At 51.4% G+C, this 25640-nt stretch overlaps 5 protein-coding genes across 5 annotated transcripts; 2 read left to right on the top strand and 3 right to left on the bottom strand.

The window, feature by feature from the left end:
• Positions 1–3998: 3998 nt before the first annotated feature.
• PtA15_11A447 (uncharacterized protein) lies at positions 3999–6779 on the bottom strand (the record flags this gene model as incomplete). The annotated part of the gene is made up of 12 exons (XM_053161356.1): positions 3999–4616; positions 4695–4926; positions 4987–5128; positions 5190–5268; positions 5330–5516; positions 5576–5803; positions 5867–5925; positions 5995–6112; positions 6178–6239; positions 6330–6408; positions 6502–6587; positions 6726–6779. 12 exons carry the CDS (start codon positions 6777–6779, stop codon positions 3999–4001), a joined length of 1944 nt encoding a protein of 647 aa, XP_053025311.1.
• A 52-nt stretch (positions 6780–6831) lies between these two features.
• PtA15_11A446 (uncharacterized protein) lies at positions 6832–7097 on the bottom strand (the record flags this gene model as incomplete). Its single annotated transcript, XM_053161355.1, has 2 exons — positions 6832–6950; positions 7043–7097. 2 exons carry the CDS (start codon positions 7095–7097, stop codon positions 6832–6834), a joined length of 174 nt encoding a protein of 57 aa, XP_053025310.1.
• Positions 7098–10825: 3728 nt separating this feature from the next.
• On the bottom strand, positions 10826–12694 carry PtA15_11A445 (uncharacterized protein; the record flags this gene model as incomplete). Its single annotated transcript, XM_053161354.1, has 4 exons — positions 10826–11251; positions 11317–11493; positions 11576–12287; positions 12405–12694. The coding sequence occupies 4 exons, from the start codon at positions 12692–12694 to the stop codon at positions 10826–10828; spliced, it is 1605 nt and encodes a 534-aa protein (XP_053025309.1).
• Positions 12695–15273: 2579 nt separating this feature from the next.
• On the top strand, positions 15274–18415 carry PtA15_11A444 (uncharacterized protein; the record flags this gene model as incomplete). The annotated part of the gene is made up of 3 exons (XM_053161353.1): positions 15274–15432; positions 15532–15798; positions 18173–18415. The coding sequence occupies 3 exons, from the start codon at positions 15274–15276 to the stop codon at positions 18413–18415; spliced, it is 669 nt and encodes a 222-aa protein (XP_053025308.1).
• A 1072-nt stretch (positions 18416–19487) lies between these two features.
• On the top strand, positions 19488–21181 carry PtA15_11A443 (uncharacterized protein; the record flags this gene model as incomplete). The annotated part of the gene is made up of 6 exons (XM_053161352.1): positions 19488–19770; positions 19850–19915; positions 19986–20033; positions 20114–20506; positions 20614–20649; positions 20736–21181. 6 exons carry the CDS (start codon positions 19488–19490, stop codon positions 21179–21181), a joined length of 1272 nt encoding a protein of 423 aa, XP_053025307.1.
• Positions 21182–25640: the final 4459 nt, after the last annotated feature.

The raw sequence follows: 25640 nt of genomic DNA, 5'->3' as shown, positions 1-25640 counted from the left end.
CATAGCCATCCCCGTTCTGATCAACCAAAATATAAACATTGGTATCAAGCACTTTCTTGATCTTGAAAGGCCCAAAAAATTTTGCTTTGCCTTTAATTTGAAATTCATTGCGGAGTTTAACAGCCTTTCTCACAACAAATCGCTTGAGGTTGCGTGCAAACTTAGTTTTGCTATCAAAAGCAGTCTTATTACGCTCAGCCCGGATGGCCATGTGCCCCATGGCTTCGCCTTGTTAAGTCTGCAATGCAAGCCCAAAGCTTGTCTTTGCCAGGTAGTATTGCTTCACCGGCTGTGAATGCTTCCGGGTCAGAAGGGAGCCGGGGTTTAATACCATAAGTCAATTTGAAAGGTGAGTATTTGCTGCTGTCACTCCCATGGATTCAAGTGGAGTACAGTGCAGCTGGAAGATAGTCTTCCCATTTCGACGAGTCATCCGTCTTGTTGAGTTGGAACATTGCGGCTTCTAAGATGCCGTTGAAACGCTCACATTTACTATTAGTCCTAGGGTAATAACCTGAGGTGTTGAGTTTTTTTATTTTCCCAGCATCCAGGAAGCTGGTTAAGCCTCCGGCAAGGAAATTTGCGCCACAGTCAGTCAAAAACTCTTTTGGTAGACCAAATGGAGTTATAACATGCTCAAGCAATGCTTCAGAGCGGCAGCGCAGTAGAATGACCGCTGATTGACCGCTTAATCAGCGTCAGCGCGCTGATTTTGAATAGGGCGCAGCAAAATCAGCGCGCTGTGAGAACTCCTTTGGGACAGGTGGCAGTTCTGCAAGGGGGAAATACCAGTTACAATATTTCAAAGATGTAAGAAGCTATTACAACTGTTACAGGTGGTTTGAAAGACCTGCCCCTCTATGATACTACACAAGAGCTATCACAACAAATTTATTTATTGTTGTGGCAAACTAATGATAGAGAAACTATGCGCAGCAGTCTCTTATCAGACCTAGATCAAACTTGAATTCAGCAGAAAGTGGATGATGTTGTATGGGAAATGGAGTTGGAGTGGTTTACAGCAGCCTTGAGTCAGATAATGGAAATGAGTCTTAACGTGTGATATGTTTTATATGGTTTTATATGTTTTGTGATTGAAAGCGGAGATAAACTGATGCAAAACTTCTGAGAGAACTGATGTTATATGTGAACTATTCAAAGTGTCTTTGCCCTCTTCCTTAACCTTCAGTTAAGAGCACAATGGGTTAAGATCACTTTGACTTGTTAAGAGCACAAGGGGTGATGCTGGCTGCTTGACTACTTATACATCCTCTGAGGCATGAAAGATTTTGATGGGCAACTTGATCGAGATCACACTACTGGATTTTATGTGGATGTGACTTGTAACTCTGAGTGAGATGTGTGTTCTGGTTAGGATTGCCTGAGTGGCATGCCGAAAACTGAGGAGGGAAAATCTCCTCCTTTTATAGTAAGATGTGAGCAATTTTTGCTGGTGGGGATCCTTGTGAGGGATTTTTGCTGGTGTGACCACCATACAGGTGTCCGTGTGGTGATGGTATCCACGCGGTTGCGGTGATGGTGCCCATATGGTGTCCACGTGGTTGTGGTGGTGGTGTCCACGTGGTGGTGTCTGAGCCTACACAATTATGGAGGTGTCCACAGGTAGAGCCATGCTGTGGTACGTGGGTGGAGCCAAACAACAACCCTGGAGGTGTCCACAGGTGGAACCATGCCATGGGCAGAGCCAAACCATGCCACTACATACACTACAAATATGTCCTTGAGTCTAATTCTATACTATGTACTATCAAAATATCCCTACAGTATGTAATTATGCTTATGAACACAGTATAATACTAGTAACTTTTGACTGAGTGCAGCTAGCCTAGTGGTTCCAGTGAGTGACTAGGGGTTAAATGGCCTGTAGAATCCAATTATGCAATAATACATCTGGAAATATGTCTCCTTCTCAATAGTAAACTGCGACTTTATGTGATTTGATACTTGAAACACATTTGGCACACCACAGCGCTGATGCTGACTTTCCGCTGCGCTGCACTGATTTTCAGCTTTAGCGCCTTTCAGCGGCGCTGTGCTAATGCTGATCAACAGCAGGCGTCCGCAGCGACCCGCTGAATTCAGTGTTAGCCCAGCGCTCTAAGAGCATCCGCATTTGGCACCAAGTTAGCCCGGATTAGGGCACTTAGTAGCTGACCAGGATATCAAAATCTTTGTTGCTGGTCATGCCGACGTTCCTCTCCTCAAGGTAGAGGTCTGATTTGGCACCCAGTGCATTGGACTGGCTTCTGTCTGTGGTGTCATTCATGTGTTGGAGGAAAGACGCCTCATTGGCTTTTGTTTTTGGGCTCGACGGCCCCTGGACGTGTGGCTGTGAGATCACGGACCCAGACCCGCAGCAACCGTCAAGGAAGCCAGCGCGGTTCCCAGACCAAAGCCTGCAGCGACCCTTGAGGAAGCTGGCGCGGCTAGAACCAAACCCAAACCCAGCTGCACAACGAGGTAAGCCCCCTCTGGCAGTCCAGAACCAAAAAGCCAACCCTAACCCAGACAGCCTCTGACGAGCTTGACTCTGATGCTTGCAGATGCCAGAACCTTAACGGTCAGTGCAACAGATAGACAACAGCCGGAACACGCCTCCAGGTAAGTCAGCAGGAAAAAGAAGAGATCCAAGTTGGAGTGCACCTTTTCCTCTTGAGGAGGGTTGTTCTGGTCTGGTCTGTGATACGATTGGCAAGGGTTCTGGTGAGATAAAGTAGGTTAGCGTGCGCTCCAACTTTGATCTCTTCTTTTTCCTGCTGACTTACCCGGAGGCGTGTTCCGGCTGTTGTCTATCTGCTGCACTGCCCGTCAAGGTTCTGGCATCTGCAAGCATCAGAGTCAAGCTCGTCAGCGGCTGTCTGGGTTAGGGTTGGCTTTGTGGTTCTGGACTGCCAGAGGGGGCTTACCTCCTTGTGCAGCTGGGTTTGGGCATGGTTCTAGCCGCGCGAGCTTCCTCACGGGTCGCTGCGGGCTTTGGTCTGGGAGCCGCGCTGGCTTCCTTGACGGTTGCTGCGCACCCAACCGGTCCGCATATTCCCTCCTTGAAGGATCGTTCCCGCGCGCGCGGGGGACATCCTTCAAGGGTGTGTTACACCCAACAAACTTGCCAAACATGGCAGTTTGGCTGCTATTTACAGTCAATCCAAAAGTCGATTGACTTTGTTCCTCTTGTCAACATTTTTTCATATCCCCCCAGGACCTAACCCAGGACCTAACCTAAGGGCTGGTTGGGGTGGCTGAGAGGTGGGATGTTGTCGGATTCCGACTTCGTCAAAATCCGAGCGTCAAGTCGGGCGAGGCATGGCAGCCGAACTGCCATGTTTGGCAAGTCTGGCATGCCGCTGGTTGGGTGTAACACACCCTTGGAGGATGTCCCCCGCGCGCGCGGGGACGATCCTTCAAGGAGGGAATATGCCAGCTACTCAGGTGTTGCTGCGGGTCTGGGGGCCGTAATCTCACAGTGGTTTGGATGTGGCAGAGACCGGAGAGTCCATTGGAGATCAATCGAGGACAGCCACCTCCTTGAAGAAATGCGGGAATTTCTCAGCGCTGCTGTGACCGATGAGTCATGCAGATATTCCGGGACGGCACACATAAGTTAAGCGTCTGGGCGGACCAGATGAGCAAGGCAAAGCCCGGGCCGCTTAGCGCCTTTCACAGGCCGGGCCAAAGCTCAATATTTGCGCAACAGCACTGGCCGCCCCCGGCCCAAACCCGGGCATGGGCAGCCTGTTGGACGCCCGGCCCGATTGTCAACCGTAGCTCAAAGACACATGTACACGGGGTTCACGGGTCGATCGGGCGCGGTTATGGCCGGGGCTGGACGACAAGCAGGGGATGAGGCGGGCAGGAACAGGCTACAAGAGGACAAGAATGGCTAGCATAACACGCGCATGGAAATCAGGGCGGATGAATAGAGTGGAGCAAGTGTCTGGGAAGCAGGGAAACGGTGCATATGGGGGAGCAAGCAGGAAGGTCTACGAAGGGGCGCCGTTCGACAGAAGCGGGTCGGGGAACATCTGGCGCAGGACGGCGACGAGCTGGGCGGGCGCGGGCGCGGGGAGAGTGTCGAACTGGAGGGCGTCGAAGATGCGGTCGACCATGCCGCCGACGGTGGGTCCGTGTGCGCCTAGAGCGACGTCGCCGACCCGGACGGGTATGGCGAGGGCGGCGCGGACGAAGAGGTAGAGCGGGCGGGAGCCGCCGAGGTAGGCGGGGGTCTGGTGGTCCAGCCCCTCGGCCCGGAGCGCGGCCTCGCACGCGCCGATGCGCTCCTCCGTGGCGCGCACCCAGTCGGAGACGCCGGCGAGCGGCCGGCCCCGCGCCTCCAGCGTCCGCACCACCTCCCACACCCCCGCCTCCACCCCCGTCTTCGTCCGCGCCACAGAGTCCAGACTCGCCGTGCTCTGCCGCCGCTCCCAGAACACCTCCGTCAGCAACCCCGCCAGCCGCTCTTGCTCCGCCAGCCCCAACTCCCCCCCGAAGCTCGCGCCCACCGTCGTCCCGAAGACCGCCGGCAGCCGGCCCTTCAGCCGTTGCTCGAACACCCGCAGGTCGAGCGCTTGGCACAGACAGTACAGGTGGCTCGCCATCAGCTGCCCCCCCCCCCCCCCCCGACAGAACATCAGCATCGCATTCCCAACAACACCACCAACAAGAGGAGGAGGATGTACCATTTTGAGGATCTCGAGGGCCTCGAGCGTCTTCCGGGCGCTGATGAACGCCAGCGAATTGATCGACTGGTTGTGGCCCTCGGCGCTCTGGACATGGGTCGTCAGCGGGGCCGCGAGATGCTGGAGCTCGGAGCAGTAGGCCGCACAGGCGGTGTCGAGCCCCTTGGTGTGGTAGTTCGTGCTCGGCTCGGCGCCGTTCAGACAGGACGGCAGCCCGTTATTCATCGCCGAACTGCACATCCCTCGTCAGCTCATCTCTCCCGGGGAGGGAGAAGGCGGGGATGGACTGCACTTGTTCAGCTCGGTCACTTGCGCAAACATGATCTTGCCCAGCGCCGCGATCGCCAGCCGGGTCTTCTCCATCGACAGCGCTACCGACGTCGCCTGGAAGTTGCCCCCGTGGTGCAGGATGCCGTTCTCGACGTCGACCAGCGCTGTACAAAACACACGGGTCAGGCGCCATGCACGCTCGGGACAGGAGGGCAGGACACGCACGGTTGTCGGTGGTCACGTTGAGTTCCTTGGCGATGGTCTGGTGGGCCACGAGCAGGTCCTCGAGCTGGGGCCCGATCCACTGCGATCGGGTGCGACACATCAGCTCTCCGAGACCGTTCCATTTGTGGATGGCAACGCACCTGGGGCGATGTGCGCAGGGGGTAGCGGTCCTGGCGCAGGATCTGCTTGGACTTCTCGCGCTCGAGGTCGAGCTGGTCGGCGAGCTGGTCGGCGGGGTTGAGCAGCTTGCTGGTCCGGAGCAGCCGGAAGATGTTCCGGGCCACCTCGACCTGGCCGTGGTGGGGTCTGGCGACCTGGTGGATGAAGCTGCAGACCGGCCGTCAGCGCTCCCTGCAGAGTGATGGGCGGGAGGGGGGGAGACTGACGGATGGAAGGCGCCGATCTGGCCCAGCAGGGCCTCGACGCTCATCGCCGTCAGCGCCTGCGCAAGCGTCGCGAGCAGGTGGGCGTGGAAGACGGCGAGGGAGGCGGCGGCGGCACTGAAGGCGGTCCCGTTGGCCACCGCCAGGCCCTCCTTGGGGCCGAGGACGAGGGGGGCGATGCCGTGGGCTTGCAGACAGGCCTGGCTGCTCATGATCTTGGGCTCCTCGGAGCTGTTTAACACACGGCATGAGGGGTGTGTGTATGGCTGGATGGGCACAGGGGCAAGGACTGACCTGCGGTCGATCACATAGACGTCTGGGTGGCCGCAGATCGCCCCGGCGACGTATGCGAGCTGGAGACAGATACACGGGTCAGCGTCGCAGGAGGAGGGGGAGGGAGAGGGGGGGGGGGGGCGTCGGACCGGGGCAAGGTCGCCTGAGGCGCTGATCGTGCCCCGCAGAGGGACGATGGGGGTGATGGAGAGGTTGAGCAGGCTGATGAGGGCGTCGAGGAGCTGGATGCGGACGGCGGAGTGGCCCCTTGATGAGAGAGAGAGAGAGTCAGAGCGCAGGTATATCTGGAATGTCTCTGTGTGACAGCGCACCTGGCGAGGCTGTTCGCGCGGATGAGGATGGCGGCGCGGACGAGGGACTCGGGGATGGTGTGCTGGTTGAGGGGCTGGGAGGGGTGGGGCGGGGGGGCGGGGGCGTGCTTCTGGAGGTTGAGGCCGGTGATCCCGGCGAGCAGATGCTCGACGATCGACAGCTGGAGGGCCTCGACGCGGTGGGTGCGGGTGGTGGCTGCGGCGCCGAAGCCGGTGGTGACGCCGTAGGTGCTCAGGTCGGTCTGTGTGTGTCTCTCTGGGTCAGTCTGCAGTGGGTGTGTGGGTGTGTGTGTGTTAGTGCAGCTTACCCGGTCGAGCATGAACTGGAGCGAGGCGTCGATCCGGGCGCGGGTGGGCCGGCCGGGGTCGAGCTGGACATGGATGGGCGGGGCGAGGGAGACGGCGATGAGCTGGGCGGGGGTGAGCTGGTGGCCGTCGAGGGTGATGGTTCCTGTGGGGGTGGCGGTGAGCTGGTGGAGGAGGGCGGTCTGGGGGTGGGGCTGTTTCAGCTGTTTGTCTGCTGTTTGGGGGGGGAAGTGAGACTCAACATGGGGGCTGGCGGCGGAGGCGGCCCGGGCTCGGCTGGGGGTGTCCTGGGTCATTTTGTGTTGTTGTTGTTGTTGTTGTTGTTGTTGTTGGGAAATGGGTGTTTTTTTATATTGGGGGTCGGCCAGCCGATAAGCCTGTCTGTTCCTGCACGATCGCCGGATCCACACTTATCGGTATGTATCGGCGGACAGCATCTCCGGCGGAGGATGCGCGCAGGAAAGCCCCTATCACAAAAAAAAACCCATGATGCCATCAGCAATTATCCCCATTTTCTGAGAATCACATACCCGACAACTGGTCACAATTTCCAACTTACTCCTCGCGAGTCGGACGAGCAAAGCGACCTTCATTGGACTCTGTCTAGCAGTCATCCCCCAAAGCTCATGTGTGGGCTCCTTCCAGAACAGGGTCAGAGTTAAAGTCCCCAGCAAAAACTTTTGGAAGATTGGAATCTCCCAGTTCAGCTAGGCCCTCCTTCAGGCAGTTGCACTGTGCAAGAGGGCACTTTGCACCAGCCCAGGCTGTGGTGTCACATCATTGGCCCTATAACAGACTTGAGTTGTCCTTGTGAAAATCAGTATCCTTTTTTTTTTGTTTTTTTTTTTGAAAATGACTTAAAAAGTGTAGTTTGTGGTTAGAAAAAAAGAGTAGACAGGCTTGTAGCCTGCTATCTCAGCTTTCATTCCTTGTTTTCTCAGCTTACTGCCTCTTGTAAGTACTAGCCCAATCAATCCACCCACTGGGGACTGGTTCTGAAAGGGTCTTCCAGCTCAAAATGTGAAATTCCCTGAGCTTGCGCAGGCTCAAAGGGGGCAGATTGGTTGCAGAGATCCCCCAAGTAACAGCATTTACAGGACATTTCTTGTTGGGGGGTTTGGATATTGAGGAGTTTGAAATGGGTTAAAAATAAGCTAAGAACCTTTTTGATGGCATCAAAGGCACAGTAAGAATCAGAAGTCTAGGGGGAGATATTGGGCAAGATGGAGCAGTGTGGCATCCTCCCTGCCATGTGTCTTGATCCTGTAGGTCAAGACAACAAGGCCCTCTCTTTGGATGGCCCTGGTGGCCTGGGCTGGCACAAAGCACCCTCACACAAAGTGTGACCTCCAAAGGAGGGACTTGCAGCTAATCACAAAATCTTGGTGTGAGGGCTTCTACCCATTTGGTGGGAGTCTTTTCCCGCCGCCCTTTCTGGTGTCCTCCCCTGACAAATACGTCACACCTGTGGCAGCAGATTAAAGGCCTAAAAGTCCTCTTCCTTTCGGGGGCAATCAGAAAATTTCCCCTCCTCACGCTGTCCTCCCTTTCCCCCTTCAAAGTTTCCCATTTTTGGGTGTTTGGCTAGAACCCTGTGTGTGTAAATTCCCCTAAGTTCCATGTGGATTAATCGAGATGCAGAGTTCTGTGCTCTGCGCACCCCAGCTGCTGGGCAAGGGCAAGACTTCCCCTCTGGTGTACCTTCTATCATTTGCAGAGTACAATGGAGGACTTGCTGTCAAATTTGAATAAATCTGGAACTTCAGATCTTGCAGGGAAATCTGGAAATCTGGATCACTTTGGGGATCTTTGGGGCCCTATGTAGATTTCCCTGCAAAAATCTGTAATCTGTTGGCTCTGATCTGCATTTCCAGATTGACAGGAAGTCCTCCGAATGAAGCTGTGATGCTCAGCTAACTTCAGAACCAAGTGCGCGCTGTGTCATGTCACTTTGATTCAAAACGGTGGCCAAAAGCCACAATTTTGCCCAAGCTCTCCCGCGGAAAAATGCTGATAAGTCTCCCATTGGGAATGGGAGATGCTTTGCATCCCCAGGCCCAGGAGGAGAGACATGCTATTGTCTTTACCATAAATCTTGGTCATCTCGCTCTCTCATTTATGCATTTAAGTTGCCTCAGGGGCTAGGGTTTTGTCCTGACCGGGTGTTTCTGCCCGCGGACTATCCCAGCCGATGTAGTTTCCCACACTACCAGAGGGTCACACGGTATGTCCCTCTCCCACCATCACTGCACCACTCCGATTCCTGGACCCAGCCAGTCCTCCCCATGCCCCCTGCCCCTTGCCGGTGTCCCCCATCCCCCCAGCCCTTGCCACCTTTATCCAATTTGATCCCCAGTCCCCATCATGGTTTTCCGAAAATACAATGCTTTAATAAAGGTTGCAACGGTCCGAAGGTCCCTTCAAAAGCACTCACAATCCTTCATCCGCAATGCTCTTGGCGTGACTGTCTCAAGGCAGTCTTTCAGTCAATGGACCCAGCTTTACCGTGAAACACAGCGAGTGGTACACGATCCTGAACAGTATGGATCGCGCGGCCGAGTATCTTCATTGACAGCCGAGGATCGCCAGTTCATGGTGGAGCTTGTTTGCAACGAACCGGGCCTCTTCCTTGACAAGATCCGAGAACGCTTGTACGATCAAGGCAGTGCACTCCTTGGGATCAATACTGTCCATCAAAATCTCGTCAATAAACTCTGTATCACCTTAAAAAGGCCGAATACCGTCAACATCTGCAAGAACTATGCGGCTAAATTTCGATGGATTGCCAAAATGAAGAACGTTCCGGCTGAGTTTCTTGTCTTCACCGGTCAGTGCAGCTCAATAATAAGGTTTTTATGTATCAGTTTTAATCTGATATGTTTGGTCTGATTTCAGATGAGTCAGCAATATGTTTGTGCGACTTGCTACAAAGCTTTTCCAGGTCCGCCCGAGGCTATCAGGCTTCACGTTATCAGCTCGATTCGAATCCGCCACGCTACAGCTTGATTCCAGCAATTAGCTATGACGGAGTTGTGGCAATGAGTGTTGCAGAACACACGTTTAAGGCTTGTGACTTCGAGCATTTTTTGAAGTGGAAGGTGGTATGTCTGTTCCTTTGATTCCTCTTACTTGGAGTTAACTAACAGCATAATTTTCTGCTAGTTACCTTGCATGAACCGTTACCCTGCTGTTAAGTCCATCTTGGTCATGGACAATGCCACAATCCATCGACGACCAAGGGTTGCCAGACTCTGCCGCGACGCAGGCGTCAAATTAGTTTATCTTCCCCCGTACTGCCCGGAATTAAATCTGATAGAAGTCTGCTTCTCCCAAGTAAAGAGTAACCTCCGTCGAACTCAAGCACTTGTCAATGCGATCGATCCGACTTGGGTAATTCGTCAAACAACAAATCAAGTAGTTTCTGCGGCCTTGTGCCGAGAGCTCTACCGTCATTCCGGCTATCACTGCCCAGTAACCAACGAAATTGATAACTGAGTGCCCTGCCTCTGTTTCTTATTCTATTGCCTATCTATACTCAAACCACAAAAAAATTGTATTGCATATCCATTAACAAACCACAAAAAAATTTATTTATATTATCTTGGCAAACCTTGCCTTGTTTTTATTCCATGATTGATGAACCTCACCTTGTTTTTAAGCCATGATTGAATCCCTTTGCTAAGTTGGCTTGTTTTCTTATCACTGTGTGCCCTGTCTGTGTCTCTCCTACTGAATCAAATATGTTCGTGCATGAACCACAATAAAATCAATGTTGTCTCTCTGTGTCTTGCACTCAAATGATATGATCCTTGAACTTGAAATGCGAGATGCACAAAAATTGGGCTTGTCTGAGAAGCTGAGGATGTCTAACTCGCTCAGAGACTTTCCAACTAAGTCAGATTTGAGTTGGGCTTGTCTGAGAAGCCGAGAGATTCGTCTCACTTGCTTAGAGATTGTCCGACTCAAGCAGACTTTGGTTTGGACTCGTTTCTCAAAATCAGGGCTATGGCCAGCTGGGCTTGCGACTCGCGACTCGCTTAGAGAGTCCAAACAGTTGGTGTGTATAAGTGCAGGCAAACGCTTTGATTTTAGGACACGAAGCATGTGAGGAAAAAAGGGACTTGATAAATGCAGCAAGCTGCTGGATTCGGCACAGCCAAGAATGAAAGGGAAAGGAGGCAAGCAACATCAGACCAGGGAGAATAACAGGCAGCAGGACAGAGACTAACAGGCAGCACGACAATACAAGGAGAAGAGACACATGGATAGACTCAGATAAATAAGAGATAAGCAAGATATCAATCAGCAGACGAGGAGACATGAACACAACAGGCTGGACCAATCAGGGATTTTGAGCAAGATGGTTTCGGAATTTGTTAACATTGCTGCGAAGTTTGGATATAACACCCACATTGAAACCAATCGATCTCAACTCTTCAACTGAGAGGGACTTGAACATTTGATAATTGTCGATATCGTGTTCAAGAAGTGTGGTCAATAACTCCTTGCGCTTGTGAGGAGCAATGCTGACAAAGACCAAGTAATCGACAAGTTGATCGGGAGTAGCACCATGGACTGAGGAAGGAGGAGAGGCGCGGACATTGCGGGCTTGATGGTTTGCGAACCAGTTCGCAAATTCAACAAAGGAGTTGTTGCTGGCACCGGCAGAGGTTTCTTTGGATAACTTTGACTTGGCTTTGCCCTTGCGGGTCTCGTACTTGAGCGAGCTTGGGGGTGAAGTCAGACTGACTCCAGCAACGCGAGAACACTGTCAAGTATGATCAAAACCATCAACATTGAGATGATGAAGGCTGAAAAACAGATATAACTGACCATAGCTTTGGCCCAGATGTCGATGTTGCCAGAAGTAAGTGGGATATAACGGTCTGCGTTGGTGGGATCAGGATAGGTGGGATGGAATCGGTCGTATTCAATGTTCATGCCGTACTTTGCGTAGATCTGATCGGTGTAGATGTCCAAGTCTTCGAATTCGACATCGCTGGACTCTCCCTGAGAAAATGTAAGAGTTGAATTTGTGTTTAGCCACCATGTCACCCTGCATCAAATGAGGCAAGAGAAAGAAGTTACTCACCACATCGCTATTGCCTAAGGCCCTTTGGGATCTTCTTGAAGGACCGACTGGACCAAGCTGTCGAGCTTCCATCCGCTTGATCGTTTTTGCAACCAAATCTTCTTTGCGAGCGTGGACGGCCGCATTCCGAGGATTGTCCATCAATATGACAACCCCGCCTTTTGTTTGTTTGGAGGTGTTTATCTCAGTGATCCATTGGTTGAAGGAAAGTTCATCAAACAGGTGATGGGAATTCTTTTTTGGAAACTTCTTGTTGCTAAGGATATAGACATTCCACGTGATCGTAGACGGTGAGCCGATAGTACCCTTGTGGATGATTTGACCAAGACAGTTGTATTGCTCATTGCATTTATCAGCAATCATTTTTTGGAAGCCGGATAGACTGACGTTATCGCGAGTGTTGAAAGTAACAGAAAGCTCGGATTTGGGTTGGACTGCTACCCAGTTTGTCGCATTGCGTTTGGTTTTCTCGCTACAATAGATAGTAAAATTGACAGCACACTCAAATAACACCGGCGGACCAAGGCCTAACACTCTGAAGCCTTTGGAAGTGAACATGGGCGGGTTTTGAGGAACCGGGGAAGGAGAGCCATTCGCTGCCAGGTTGATCATTGGAGAGAAGTACGGTGGTAAGCTTGGGTCATATAATTCCATGGAAGCCATTGAGTTGTTGTGGATTATAATGCGATCAAAAGAGGACAAATGAAGAATGCTAATTGGATGATAAATAAAGACCGATTCAAGTCGAAGATGGATAACTGCTTCTGGGTCCGAAATTCCTTGGATCAGGTCTCTTTAAATATAAAAGACAGAAATTAAAATTGCTCACTTGTTTGTTGAAGGCATGAGTTTGTGAGTCCAAGATTCTGTCTGTTCAAACAGATCCAAAAGATCTGTTGATTGTTGATGGTGTGCATTAACAAAAGGCTGAAGCAAATAGGAGCAGGGATTGGATGGCGAGCAGTTGAGATGGATCGGATGGCAAGCAGTTGAGCGGGATTGGATGGCGAGCAGTTGAGAGGGATCGGATGGCAAGCAGTCGAGAGGGATCAGATGATGACCAGTTGAGAGGGATTGGATGACGACCAGTTGAGGGATCAGATGCCAACAACCTTGCATGGATCTGAGGTCGGCTGGGTTTGGAGAGATCAGGCAATGGCCAGTTGAGGGAGGCGGTTGAATATCATAGGCATGGAGTGTATGATGGGGGGACCGGGAGGCAATGGCGTTGCGGTAGGGAAGCAGCTGGGGCCGGGCAGGGCCCGGCTGTGGGCAGGACGGAGGTCAAAAAATAAGGTTCCAATAACGGGCTCCGGCATGCTCAGAGCTAAAGTCACACGCTAAGGTTGGGTGACATGCTGTGAAATGAAAAAAAGAGATGCACAATTTGATTTCTCACGACACTCTGGAAAAAACTCCCAAGTAAAAACCGAGGAAAAAAAAAACAGTATGTGATGGATGGATTTTTTTTTTTTTTTTTTTTTTTAAAGTGCTATTGATTTCACATTCCGCACTATTTATCGAGCTAATTTTTGTATGTACAAACCCATACTTCTGTAAAGTAATAAACTACGTCATGAAAAAATTGTGGCGTAATCAGAGACATGTGATACCGGATAGTGTGTGTATGTAGAGGTAAGAATTTAAGGGAAAAAAATAGGAGAAAGGGAAAAGTAAGAGATGAATAGAGAAGAGAAACTATCTATAAATGTGCCATCGATGAGAGAGATCATTGGTAAGACAAGTCTGAGGAAGGAAGTTTATGAGATCAAAAAGAAAAACAGGAGGGAGTATTTGCTTTGGAGTTCGGAAACCCCAGCCCTTTGTCCCATCCCACCATAGAATTTGAATCAGAGCGCTTCAAAGGGCCCCCGCAACCTTGCGCAAGCATCTGATAGAAAAAGGGGTTACTCAGGTTATCCCCCAATAACCCAAGGCCCGTCGGTCTTCCGGGATTCTGGGCTGAGGTCCCTAGTCCATCGCTTGTAGGTACATCTTTGGAGGGTTATCAAAGGAAGAAAAAGAAACTAAAAAAAGGAGGCAAAAGAGTGTGAAATTGCAGAAACCGGCACCATAGGTAGCAGAGAGCGAGCAAGGAAGGAAGACAAAATGTGTGAGGGTTGATCGATGTTGTCGATTTAATTGTATTTCCGAATGTTGGGAAATCGATCGGTGGCGAGTATGAATTTTGAGACTTCTTCCATCGCGTTGGGGTTGTCCATGATGGATCGGAAGGAGTTCGGGTTTACCCTGCATTTGAGGCGTCGAAGGTTCTTTTTCAAGTCCGTTCGAGCTTTTCTGTATCTGGTACAAAACATAAGAAAATGTGCCGCATTTTCTGGCACAAAGCAGTTAGTACAGCGGGGGTCCAGAATAGATTTGATTTTAAAAAGAAAGTTATTGAGAGGAGCGTGATCGGCCCTGAGTTGAAAGATGGTCGCCGCCAGGCCTTTCTCTTGCCTGTCCAGCGACTGAAGCAACTTCGTACAGTCTTTGGAGAATGGGAACCGACGAGTATCCTCGCCCGATATAGCTTCCGGTACCTTGAGGCGAGTCTTACAACTTTGCCTCGCCTTGGCTAGGCTCATTGGTACGGTCAAATGTTGCATTGCTCTTGATTCCGAAGAGGGTTCCCCTAATGCTGCCGACTTGGCCAGGGAGTCAGCCTGTTCATTAGCCTGTATCCCCTCGTGTCCGGGGCACCAATACAATCGGACCGGTCTCCCTAATAGCTTCATGCGAAAGAAATTATCAGTGTAAAGATGTTGTCCCGGGGATAGGGATAATGGGTCTGCAGATCTGGTTAGAGCACCCTGGTTATCGCTGAAGATTGCTACACCTATGAAAACGCAATCAATATCGGCATCTAGAATTTCCTGTGCCATATCAATGGCTAGTCGTATCCCTATTAGCTCCGATTCAAAATTGGAGATGGTGTCAGCTCGACAAATAGAGGTCATGGTGCTTTGTCCCAAAGGGTGGACTACCGCCGCTGCCCCGGCTCCTTTGTCTGGGATCCAGGAACCATCCGTGAATAAGATCAAGGCATGATTCTGGAGTTCCTGTCGCACCTGTTGAGGAATGTGTTTGATGGCATCCACTCGCTTTTCTCTGATGTTCTGTACAATAGAAATTGGCTCTACCCAAGGGGGGGCGGGAACCGGGCGAATGGTTTCTGTTTGGTTGATTGGGAAGCTGTATGGGTTGGACGGGGTAAGCAGTGAATGGATGGGACTTGGGAACGAGGGCGGTTGGCCGGTCAGCTCTGTTTGTAGAATGTGGGTAACAGGATGAGAGGGGGGATATGCTAGAGCTCGAAGGATGTACTGATGAGAGTTTCGGAAGTGAATCTCCTGGGGAGTGGTGAGACCACTACTTTTCCTCACAAAGATGAGCGGGGTTTGGCGGAACAGTCCTGTGATCAGTCGACATGCCCGATGGTATAATCCATCCAGGACCTGTGCCACCGTGATGGATGGATGGAATGTCGAGTGCAAAGTCCAAGATTTTCGGGAAAGACAATACATATGTACTTTGGAGGCAAGTCCCTCCTTCGGAGGTTGCTACGCTCCCCCGGTGGATGAACCAGGGACTCGTGTCAAGTGAGCTCCGAGCTGGGGAGGTTAGGGGACCCCCGGTGGGAGTGCACATACATCGCCTCAGCCGAAAGAACCACCGCCAGAACAGCAAGCAGCACGATGGCCAGCCCCTACCGCCCATACACCCCCACCAAACGAACCAACACCAACAACACGCCCTTCCGCTCGGGATTCCAGCCGAAGGGCGTCTACCGCGACCGCACAGACCAGCTCGTCGCCGCACGGAGAACCCGCCAGGAGGCGAAGAGACTCGAGGAGGCCCGGCTCCAGAAACGGCTCGAGAAACTCATCCAGCTCCACTTCCCACACCAGCCCCAAAACACCACCACCACCACCAGCAACAACAATCTCTCGCAGAAACTGCTGGCCATCAGCTCCGACCTGCTGGCGGCCCGGCCAGGCTCGCTCCGCGCCCACGAGCAGGCCATCGTCCGGTGGCAGGACGACACCTCGGCGGGCGACTGCACGCTCTGCCACACGCCCTTCGGCCTCCGGATCCGCAAGCACCACTGCAGACTCTGTGGCCAGCTGGTCTGCTTCAAGCCCCACTCCGCCGGCCCCCGCAGATGCTCCTCGTTGATCCGCGTCGACTGGGACCCGCTCCTGCACCGCAACACTCTCCGCGTCCTCGACGACGACAGCCACCAGACAGGGCTCCTCCCCGACCGCCCCGGCCCCTCCATCCGCCACCTCATCGCCGCCCCCCTCCACAACCCCTCCCCCTCCTCCTCCTCAACAACAACAACAACAACAACAACAACGCCCACAAAGGGCGTCCGGGTCTGTGCTCACTGTCTCGCTGTCGTCCTCCGTCGCCAGGCCATGACCTGTCCCCCCAAACCGCCCGAGTACCTGGCCCTCTACAGCAGTCTGAAGCAGGTCCAGGAGGAGATCGAGCGGGCGATCGGGGAGTTCCAGGAGGCGTTAGCGGGGGCCAAGTGGGTGGTCTTACTCTCAGCCCCCCGTCACACTACTGAGCGTATGTGTGTGTGTGTGTGTGTGTGTGTGTGTGTGTAGACATCCAGGCTCGACCGAGACTCCGCCGGGCCCGTCGACGCCCCTCAAGCTGCTCTCCATCCGCCGCAAGCTGCTCTCCAACCTCGCCCTCTTCGACCAACTCTCCAAGAAGCTCGTCGCCCTCGGCCCGGCTGATCCGGGCGCCGAGGCCCGCCTGATCGCCGCCATCGCCGCCCGCGCCGGCCTGTTCCTGCGCCACCACATGGGCCTCATCCGCTCCCTGGGGCTGCTCGACTCCCGGCCCACGCCCCACCCCAAACCCTCTTCTTCTCCCCCAACGACAACGACGACTCCTGACGGGCCCTCTCAATCCCCGAGCCATCGGCGCCACCTCATGACCCTCAGCTCCGCCTCCCTCGCCGACCCTGCTGACCCTAACGGATCCGCAGACACCACCCATGCGCGCTTGGTCAACCTCTCCGTGCTCCTCGAGCAGGAGCTCCAGATCGAGGCCTTCCTCGCCCTCGCCAGAGAGACCCGCCAGCTCGAAGACGTCGCCAGTCTGTCCGCCTCCCTCTCCGATCTGTACGTCCCCCCCCCCCCCCCCCCCTTTTCGTGTGTTTGTGTGCGTGTGGGAGGGCTTAGGGTTGGCTTTTGGGCCGTGGGCCCCCCGCTTTCGTAGACGCGCCGAGATTGCTGCCGTCAAAACCGCCCTGGCATGAGTGGCCCCGCCATCCATCCCGCAGTCGCGGACCCCCCACTCATCGCGGAGCGCGCATGTCCACATCGCCCTGTGCCCAAACTCTGCTTGGCCAAGGCGCACTCTTCATGTCCGTGGCCGTGCCACAACGCCCATCGGGCACGTCATGTATCTGACACAAGATACACACATGCATCCTTTCGTGGTTCTCGTTTCTCTCTGCGTATGTATTTATGATTTTTTTATGGTTTCTTTGCGCCTTGTCACATCGTTGTTGCCAGCTGGGAAGAAAGTGTAATGGACTGAAGGAATGATCCGCGCGGGATGGCGTGGATTACAGAGCAGTGGGGGCGAGGCGCGCAGGCTCTGGGCTGGGCGGGTGTCCTGCGTCTGCATGTCCGAAGAGTGGGCCTATGCAGGACCGGCGCTCTGGGTGAGGGGGCGCGGGCCATGGCCGGAAACCCCCACCGCTTTTGAGAGCACGCGCTCCCGAGGAGGGTTAGAAGTGAGGCCCTCGCATCAGGCTGGTTTCGGGCCGAGAGAGGTCCCAGGGCGCTGTTCTGTGTCCAAATCCCGCTCTGCTTTCTACAAGGCAGCCTGGAGCACATCCGGCCGTCTGCGTGTGCCGGCCGCTCTTAAGGAGGCTTGGCCGTCGGACCGCTCAGGCTCCACAGACAGAAGGACCCGGCCCGCGTCTCTTGCGCGCCGGCCGGGCTGACATGTGCCCGTAAAGACCCCGCTTCGGGCCGGCCTGGCTCGTCGCCCCCCGGGCCTCTGCAGCGTGAGATACGCGGACACTATGTAGAAACGCTCTTGCCTGGAGAGCTCTCGACGGACGCGCGCAACTGCAGCCCAATGGGCCAAGCGCAGCCAAGCGCTGGGTCCACGAAGAAAAGATGTGCGGGGGGAGATGCAGACGTTGCGCGTCGCGTGGTTGGTGGCAAGTGTGGCGCGCGACTCTGTTACAATCCCCCCAAAAACAGCGCATGGTCTCGGAGTATCGGGGGCATGCTCGATGGGCTTGCGGAGCAGTGCGAGCCTTGCGGCGCGCATGGTGCGCTTGCCCGCAGCTGCTTTTGTGTCCAGCTACATCGACTTCCCGTCGCGTCTTCGGAGCCGCTCATGAGATCTCAACTTCCACACGCCCTAGATGCCACTATGAAGGAAAGCGTTTTGCTACAACAAGCCTGGCGTCCATTGGTTTGGATGTGTGCACGGTTTGTGGCTTTGGTTATAGAGGGGCATCGAGAGCTCTCTGCATGGCGCCGAAACCATCCAGGCTCGAAGAGTCCAGGCTGCTGAACCTCGCTGCTCTTTGATCACGCTCCGGCCTCCATCCAGACCCCCTCCCTTTCGCACTCCATCCCAGTCATCCAGCTTGTCCGACACTCCCCCGACCCAAAGTGGGTGTCTGCAAGGGAGGGAAACTTGTCTGAAGAGATGCTCGGATTCCCAGACCTTTCTGCATCAATGGCTGGCCACCGGAGTGCGCTGAGTGCGCTCCGCATTGAGGCCCCAGGCCATCTCCCAACGCCTTCGCAGCGGGCGGCACCCCACTCCTCCGGTTTGGTATCCATGGAATAGACACGATCTTCGGGTCTTCCCAGGCCATTGTTGAGTGCAATGAGGATTGAAAATATTGGGAGCGCAAGGCCGAATTAAATACCCTGGGGTTTGGAGCTCCCCATGCTTCTTGCAGGGTGCAACCTGGGCTGCATTGATAGCCTCCCCTCACAGAACGCATGGCCGATTCAAAGGTTCTTGCAGCGTGCAGCGGTTTCCAAGACCATGCATGTTACCAGCCTGCACATCCCAATGAGCAGTTTGCCCATCCCCACGGGCGGGATTGTCGCTACTTCTGCGCGGCTGGGAGGTCGGAGGTATTCTCAGCCGTAGAGTGCAGCCTGCCGGCATGGGGGACACCGGATTCGTCGCCTCCTCGCACCCACACGAGAGACGTATACCCAGAAAGTTGAGACAGCGGCACCGGCCAGAAGTACTTCCAGGAGACGTACGTCTTTTGGAAAACTACTGCGTTAGAAATCTGCTCCATGACACAATCCGGAATGAGCCGCGCGTTTATTTGATCGGTTATGTGTCGGTTTTGTTCTCGAAGCGCTTGTTTACGCGTGGCCTATGGCTCCCGTAGAGAATTCCCCGCTGATTTATCACGAATGCTTTCTAAAGTGATACTGCTGTGGCCAGATAGGCCTGCCAGCGCAGGTATGTATTCCACGTGGAGTAGACCGTTCACGGAAGGTGTTGTGTTACCAAGTGGCGCGAATGGACACGAGTCACTCCGGAGGGTGGTGGCGGCGTTACCTCAACAAGGGTGGATGCTCCGCGTTGGGAGGAGACGCTGCCGCAGGGTCTCGTTTCGAAAGCTGCAGATCCAGAAACGGTATCATTGTACCCTCGGCTTCCGTTTCCAAGCGGTTTTGAGGCTTTGACACAAACGTAACTTACGGACATGAGACATCCGGAAAGCGACTTTTAATTGGTTTCTTGAAACAAGAGCTCTTTGCAACATAAGGGAGCGGAGACGGGAAGCACACCCTCGCTATCCCTCTTGATGATTCTTCTGTACATCTCCCTTTCGTATACATAGGCCTGTCCGAGAAAGCTCTTTTTTACAATCTTCTCTATAATTTTCACAATGGTCAATCCTGGACCATGCCTTCGCCAGTCGGCACCTCTCATTTTGCTGTTTCTTTTTAGTCAAATCGTTGGGTTTCCTGCCTCCTGCATGGAATTCGAAGCAGCCGCCCGTATTGGACAATTCGCTAAGAATACACATTCAATCGAGACTGCCTCTACTTTAAGCCCAACGATCGATTTAGCTGCTGACGCCAGCCGCTCACGGCTAAGCTCCAGTGCAATCGATGGTATTACAGATAGCGATCAGCCTCTACCGCCATTAAATTCACTGGCATCTGATGGTATGTGTCCATTCATTAAGATGATGCTCATCGCGCTTCACACTCCGAACCAGTTATCAATAAAAAATCCTTAATTCAGGTGATAATCCGGCTCTGACGAAACCGCCTGGCGGGTTTCTGTCGAAGGATCCAGTGAAACAGCCGGGTGAGTGGAAAAAACCTATTCCTGTCCTATACATTACACACAGCTGATTATTGAATACGATCCAAAAAAGATCAATATTCTCAACTCGCCGCAAAATTCCAACGTTTGACAAAAAATGGCGAGTGGTTTTTTTCATAAGAAAATTATGAACATACGTAGGACTGAACTGATGGAATCTACCACCTTATGGCAAAACAGTTCACACGGGTCCTCATCTCGATTTTCTCAACAAGTATTCGGAGTTGACCCAGCCAGAAGAACGACTCTCCCTTGTCCAACACGCGATTGAAAACTTGTTAAAATCAGAAACAATACCGCTTGATTCGGGAAAAGAATGGCTCGCAATATTTGATTTCATTTCTAAAAACGGACAAGACATGAAGACCCAGTTAAAAATCAACACTGCCCTAAGCTTTGGCTATCGCAACTTGATTTCGAAGCTTTCCTCACCACCAGCTATCACCTCGGAATCGGATTACAAAAGCCTTCTTGACTCGGTGTTAACCCAGGTAGCTGAGCGACGTAGGTTTTATTACTGGAGTTCCTTCCACTCACTAGTAAAAGAGAGTGAAACAGTCGATTGGAGTCGGGGTTAGTTGTCGCTGTCTCTTTAGCTTCCCTTCGCAAGACATAATGCTTAGTTTATCTTGTCTTTTTGCTTTCTTCTTGGTCTTATGACTTATTTTTGGGGACTGTAGAGACGCTTCTTCCGTTCCTTGGCCTAGGGAAATCGGGTAAGCTACAGATGATAAAAGTTGATTAATTTGTTTGTGTTGAAATCTGAATTAGCCATCTGGATACAACCCCTATTTTCGAGCAGCCAACTTAAATTCGTTTAAAGAGATGATTGAAAACAGTGCAGCCACAGTGGCTTACTTGGAAAAGGCTCGCAGAAGGCCTCCGTCGTTTATCTTGGCGGGCAAGCTCTTTGGCTCGTGGAGGCGTAAACTTGACCAAATTAGTGAGGCCAAATTTCTTCGAAGGTTAGGGAAGGTGGCGCAACAAGGCAACCGCGAAACGGACTCTCAAACAAAAACGGCGTCAATCATCCTCCTTTGGCATCTCAAGAACGAAGGAGGAGAAGCACTCAACAAACTCCAATTTTTCAAAGATTTTAGATTTACTCCTAAGGCTCAGCAGCTAGCTACTAAGCAGATAGACAATCTTCTTAAAAGTCAAAAATCTGCCCGCCCATGGCCTGAAGATTATGAACTTCTACTAACGCTCGAGAACCGGGTAAGTGACGCACATACGGGACCCTATTAAAATATGGATTTCACCCTCAGTGTGCTCCTCCTAATCATCTGCGTTCAAATTCGAATTTGAATTCATATTCACATTCACTCTCAGCCATGTACCATTTTTCCTCCTTGAAACAAGCTCCTGTCATTTATGGTGTTCAAAGTTGGTTTGCATAATTTTAGGGGGTTGAGAAATCGACTCCCAAAAATTAAAAAATCGACTCCCAAATTGAGTTTACGTCGCGCGGACCGCCGTGCGACGTCTGTCCCGGGTCCCCATGACCCAATTTTGACCCGGGGGCATTTTGGGAGTCGATTTTGTAATTCCGCGATCCCAAACGGGAGTCGGAATTTTAATTTCGCAAAAAATGCCGGAAAATAAAGAAAAATTTATACCTCCGCACTGGGGCACCCAAAGCCCCCCAAAATTTTACAGCACTCTAAATACACTCTTTAGAGAATATTGTGAGCTTCACAGCATTAGTACTCCTCAGGAAAACCCTGTGTAGTTAGGGGGCGGATTTGGCGGATTTCCCACTAAGGCAAACCCCCAAAACCTTATGTACGGTGCTCCAAGCAGCCCCAAATTTTTTCTGCTATAAGGATAAGCTCTTTAAAACATATGTTAAGCTTCACGGAATTAGCACACCTCAGGGAGACCCTGTGTAGCCGGGGGCGGATTTGGCGGATTTCCTACTACCGCAATGCGCCATATCCTGAGATATGGTGATCCAAATGCCCCCAAAATTTTTCTGACACATAAATACACTCTCTAGAGCATATTTTAAGCTTCACAGCATTAGCAAACCTCAGGGAGACCCTGTGTAGCCGGGGGCGGATTTGGCGGATTTCCTACTAACGCAATGTGCCATGTCCTGAGATACGGTGATCCAAATGCCCCCAAAGTTTTTCTGCCACATAAATACACTCTCTAGAGCATATGTTAAGCTTCACGGCATTAGCACACCTCAGGGAGACCCTGTGTAGCCGGGGGGGCGGATTTGGCGGATTTCCTACTACTTATCCTCACTTGAACCCTCTATATCTTCTGATAAAGAAGCAATACAAAGAAACGGAGGGCGCTAAAAAGATTCCCTGCCCTCTTATCTACAATTACCAATACAGCCCGCAAAAATATTCTCAACGGCGTAGGACGGCGCAGAGGAAGAAAACTACGACAATTGCCTTAGTAGGAAATCCGCCTAATCCGCCCCCGGCTACACAGGATTTCCCTGATGTGTAATACACCTGTAAATCTCAAAATCTTTTCTAGAGACTTTATTCATGTGTCAGAAATATTCTGGGGGCATTTGGATCACCATATCTCAGGATATGGCGCATTGCGGTAGTAGGAAATCCGCCAAATCCGCCCCCGGCTACACAGGGTCTCCCTGAGGTGTGCTAATGCCGTGAAGCTTAAAATATGCTCTAGAGAGTGTATTTATGTGTCAGAAAAATTTTGGGGGCATTTGGATCACCATATCTCAGGATATGGCGCATTGCGGTAGTAGGAAATCCGCCAAATCCGCCCCCGGCTACACAGGGTCTCCCTGAGGTGTGCTAATTCCGTGAAGCTTAAAATATGTTTTAAAGAGCTTATCCTTATAGCAGAAAAAATTTGGGGCTTCTTGGAGCACCGTACATAAGGTTTTGGGGGTTTGCCTTAGTGGGAAATCCGCCAAATACGCCCCCTAACTACACAGGGTTTTCCTGAGGAGTACTAATGCTGTGAAGCTCACAATATTCTCTAAAGAGTGTATTTAGAGTGCTGTAAAATTTTGGGGGGCTTTGGGTGCCCCAGTGCGGAGGTATAAATTTTTCTTTATTTTCCGGCATTTTTTGCGAAATTAAAATTCCGACTCCCGTTTGGGATCGCGGAATTACAAAATCGACTCCCAAAATGCCCCCGGGTCAAAATTGGGTCATGGGGACCCGGGACAGACGTCGCACGGCGGTCCGCGCGACGTAAACTCAATTTGGGAGTCAATTTTTTAATTTTTGGGAGTCGATTTCTCAACCCCCTAATTTTATGCATGCATAAATCATAAAATCATAAAATCTTTTTTGCAGGGGATGTGAATGTGATTATGTAATGCAAAATTTCCTCACCAAAATATTTTTACGATTTTATGATTTATGCATGCATAAAATTATGCAAACCAACTTTGAACACCATAATTGAAGTGCATTGTGCTGCAATCCATTTTCTGGACCAAAAAATGTTGAAAATGTAGTGCCCAATCTTGCACTCCAAAAGATTGGTAGTGCACAGGTTGTGCAATCCAAAATTTTAAAATCTTTTGGAGTAGACACATGTTCACTCCAAGAACCAATGGAGTATACCAATGTGCACTCCAATAATTTTGGAGTTCACACTTGTGTACTCCATTTTTGGAGTACATGTAGTAAAATTTGGTAGTGCATTTAGCCTGCCCCTAAAAATATTCCAGTCCCCTCACCAACATAGGGTAGTTACGCTACGCGTAACGCGTAGATAACAGTAAGTTGAACCAACAGTGGGCCGCTACGCTAAACTGCACTATTTTAGCCCTAATGTTTAGCGTAGCGGCAAAAAGCGCCAACCTTTTTTGAATAGCGTTAGCGCGCTGTTAGCGCCGCTACGCTTCGCTAACAGCATACCAATTTTTTTTTAGCGTTAGCGCTGCGCTACAGCCGCTACGCTACGCTACTTTGCGCTAAGGCACTTTTAGCGGAAAAAAGGCACTTTTTTGCCGCGAAAAACGCTTTAGCGCAGCATAGCGGCGCTCTTTTGCGCCTTGCGTGCTTAGCGTTAGCGCAATTGCGCGCATCTGCGCTAACGCTACGCTAAAAGCTAAAATAGCTTTGCATCCTTTGCGCGTAGCGTTAGCGCAGATGCGCGCAATTGCGCTAACGCTACGCTAAAAAATAGCGCATTTGCGCTGCGCTACGCTACGCTAACAAGCTGACCCACTGTTGTGGTAACGTAATGCAATTTCTGCCGTTAACTACGCGTTACGCGTAACGTTGGTGCAATTACGTTATCACACCACAGGAAGGCCCTTATTTTTATTTTATTTACGTTATTGGGGCACGCATGGCCCCTGATAACAAGCAAATATCAAGGCAAAAATAGCCTCCAATGGTCTGTTTTTGCGTTGGCCGCTGACATCAAGCAAATATTGAGGCAAGAACAGCCTTAATTGGTCTGTTTTTGCATTATCCAGCGGATAACGCGATAACAGGCCGCTTTTTTGAGGCCCGTTACGTTACACACAGGGCTTAAAATGCCCCCGTTACTAGTAAAGTAACGGGGAGCCCCGGGTAACGAGGGTAGTTACGTTACCCAAAAACGTTGGATAACGTAGAGTAACGTAACTACCCTTTGTTGCCCTCACTCAATTAAAAAGTTTGGAAGAAGTTCTTTCCACCTTCCCTTTCTTGTTCTCAATGAGTTTTCTAATTATGGTTCAACTCTTATAAGATCTGTCTCTTCTTTGCCACTTGATATTACACAGCAATAGAGAATGTCAACCAGTACCCGGCACCCGCCGCGCACCCACCCAGCGGTGCCGGATGCGGTGCTGGGTGCCCATTTTTTCGGAAAAAGTGTCTGCTTCCTTCGAGCGCTTCCAGTTCTCCCCTGGTCCTGAAGCGCCTCCTAGCGCCTCAAATCCCCTCCTGCTCTTTTTCCTCTACATAAACACGCCCCCCAGGATTGTTTATCCCTCAGAATATTATTACAGCAAAGTTTAACCCATACTATAGTTAAACAGTGCTTTCATTCTCACCCATCTTTTAATTCAGGAATAACATCAACTCTTGATTACCCTTAACTTTCTGTAGGTAAAACCACGAACCCAAGTTGAGTTATTCCTTGGATGCCTATTAACACCCTGTGTTGATCTGGATGTGCCTTCATTGAGCAAGCCTCTCAGTCAAGATTACTGATAGAGTTAAACCTGCTACAGCTCTCACCACGAACCCATTGGCCCATCCTTGGCACTTTACACTATCATCTTGCTAGGAACAACCCTCTCAAACACAGTTAGTTACCTACAGGCTGACAAGGGTCTTCAACGTTTTTCTGCCACACTTCAAGCACCTGTTTTGAAAATGATGAGATGGTACATTGAATGATAAAATTGACCATGTTCAGTATTTTGGCTACTGTTTGGAAATCTCAAGGGTAATTTTGTGATATTCCATTATTATCACCATCAATCTTGTCATCAATGTGGTTTCCCACCTCCTCTCCAAGTTCCTAATTGCCTGATAAAGATATGTGTTGTCAACACATGAACCACATCACAAGAATCTGGTTCAAAGTTTGGTTGTGAAAGGTCTCAACATTAAAAAATGTTTCCAAGATTCCCACTTGATTCTTCTTCCTTTGAGTGGCTTTTTCTTTGATTTTCACCAATAATTTGCTCCATTCTTGATTGCTTTGTTTCTTGATGAGCAGGGGTTTGAACCAGACACCCCATAACAATGTGTAAAAATTA

This window comes from Puccinia triticina, chromosome 11A, assembly GCF_026914185.1.
Source record: "Puccinia triticina chromosome 11A, complete sequence".
In the NCBI taxonomy this organism is placed as follows: Eukaryota; Fungi; Basidiomycota; class Pucciniomycetes; order Pucciniales; family Pucciniaceae; genus Puccinia; species Puccinia triticina.
This window is presented reverse-complemented; position numbering and strand designations above follow the sequence as displayed.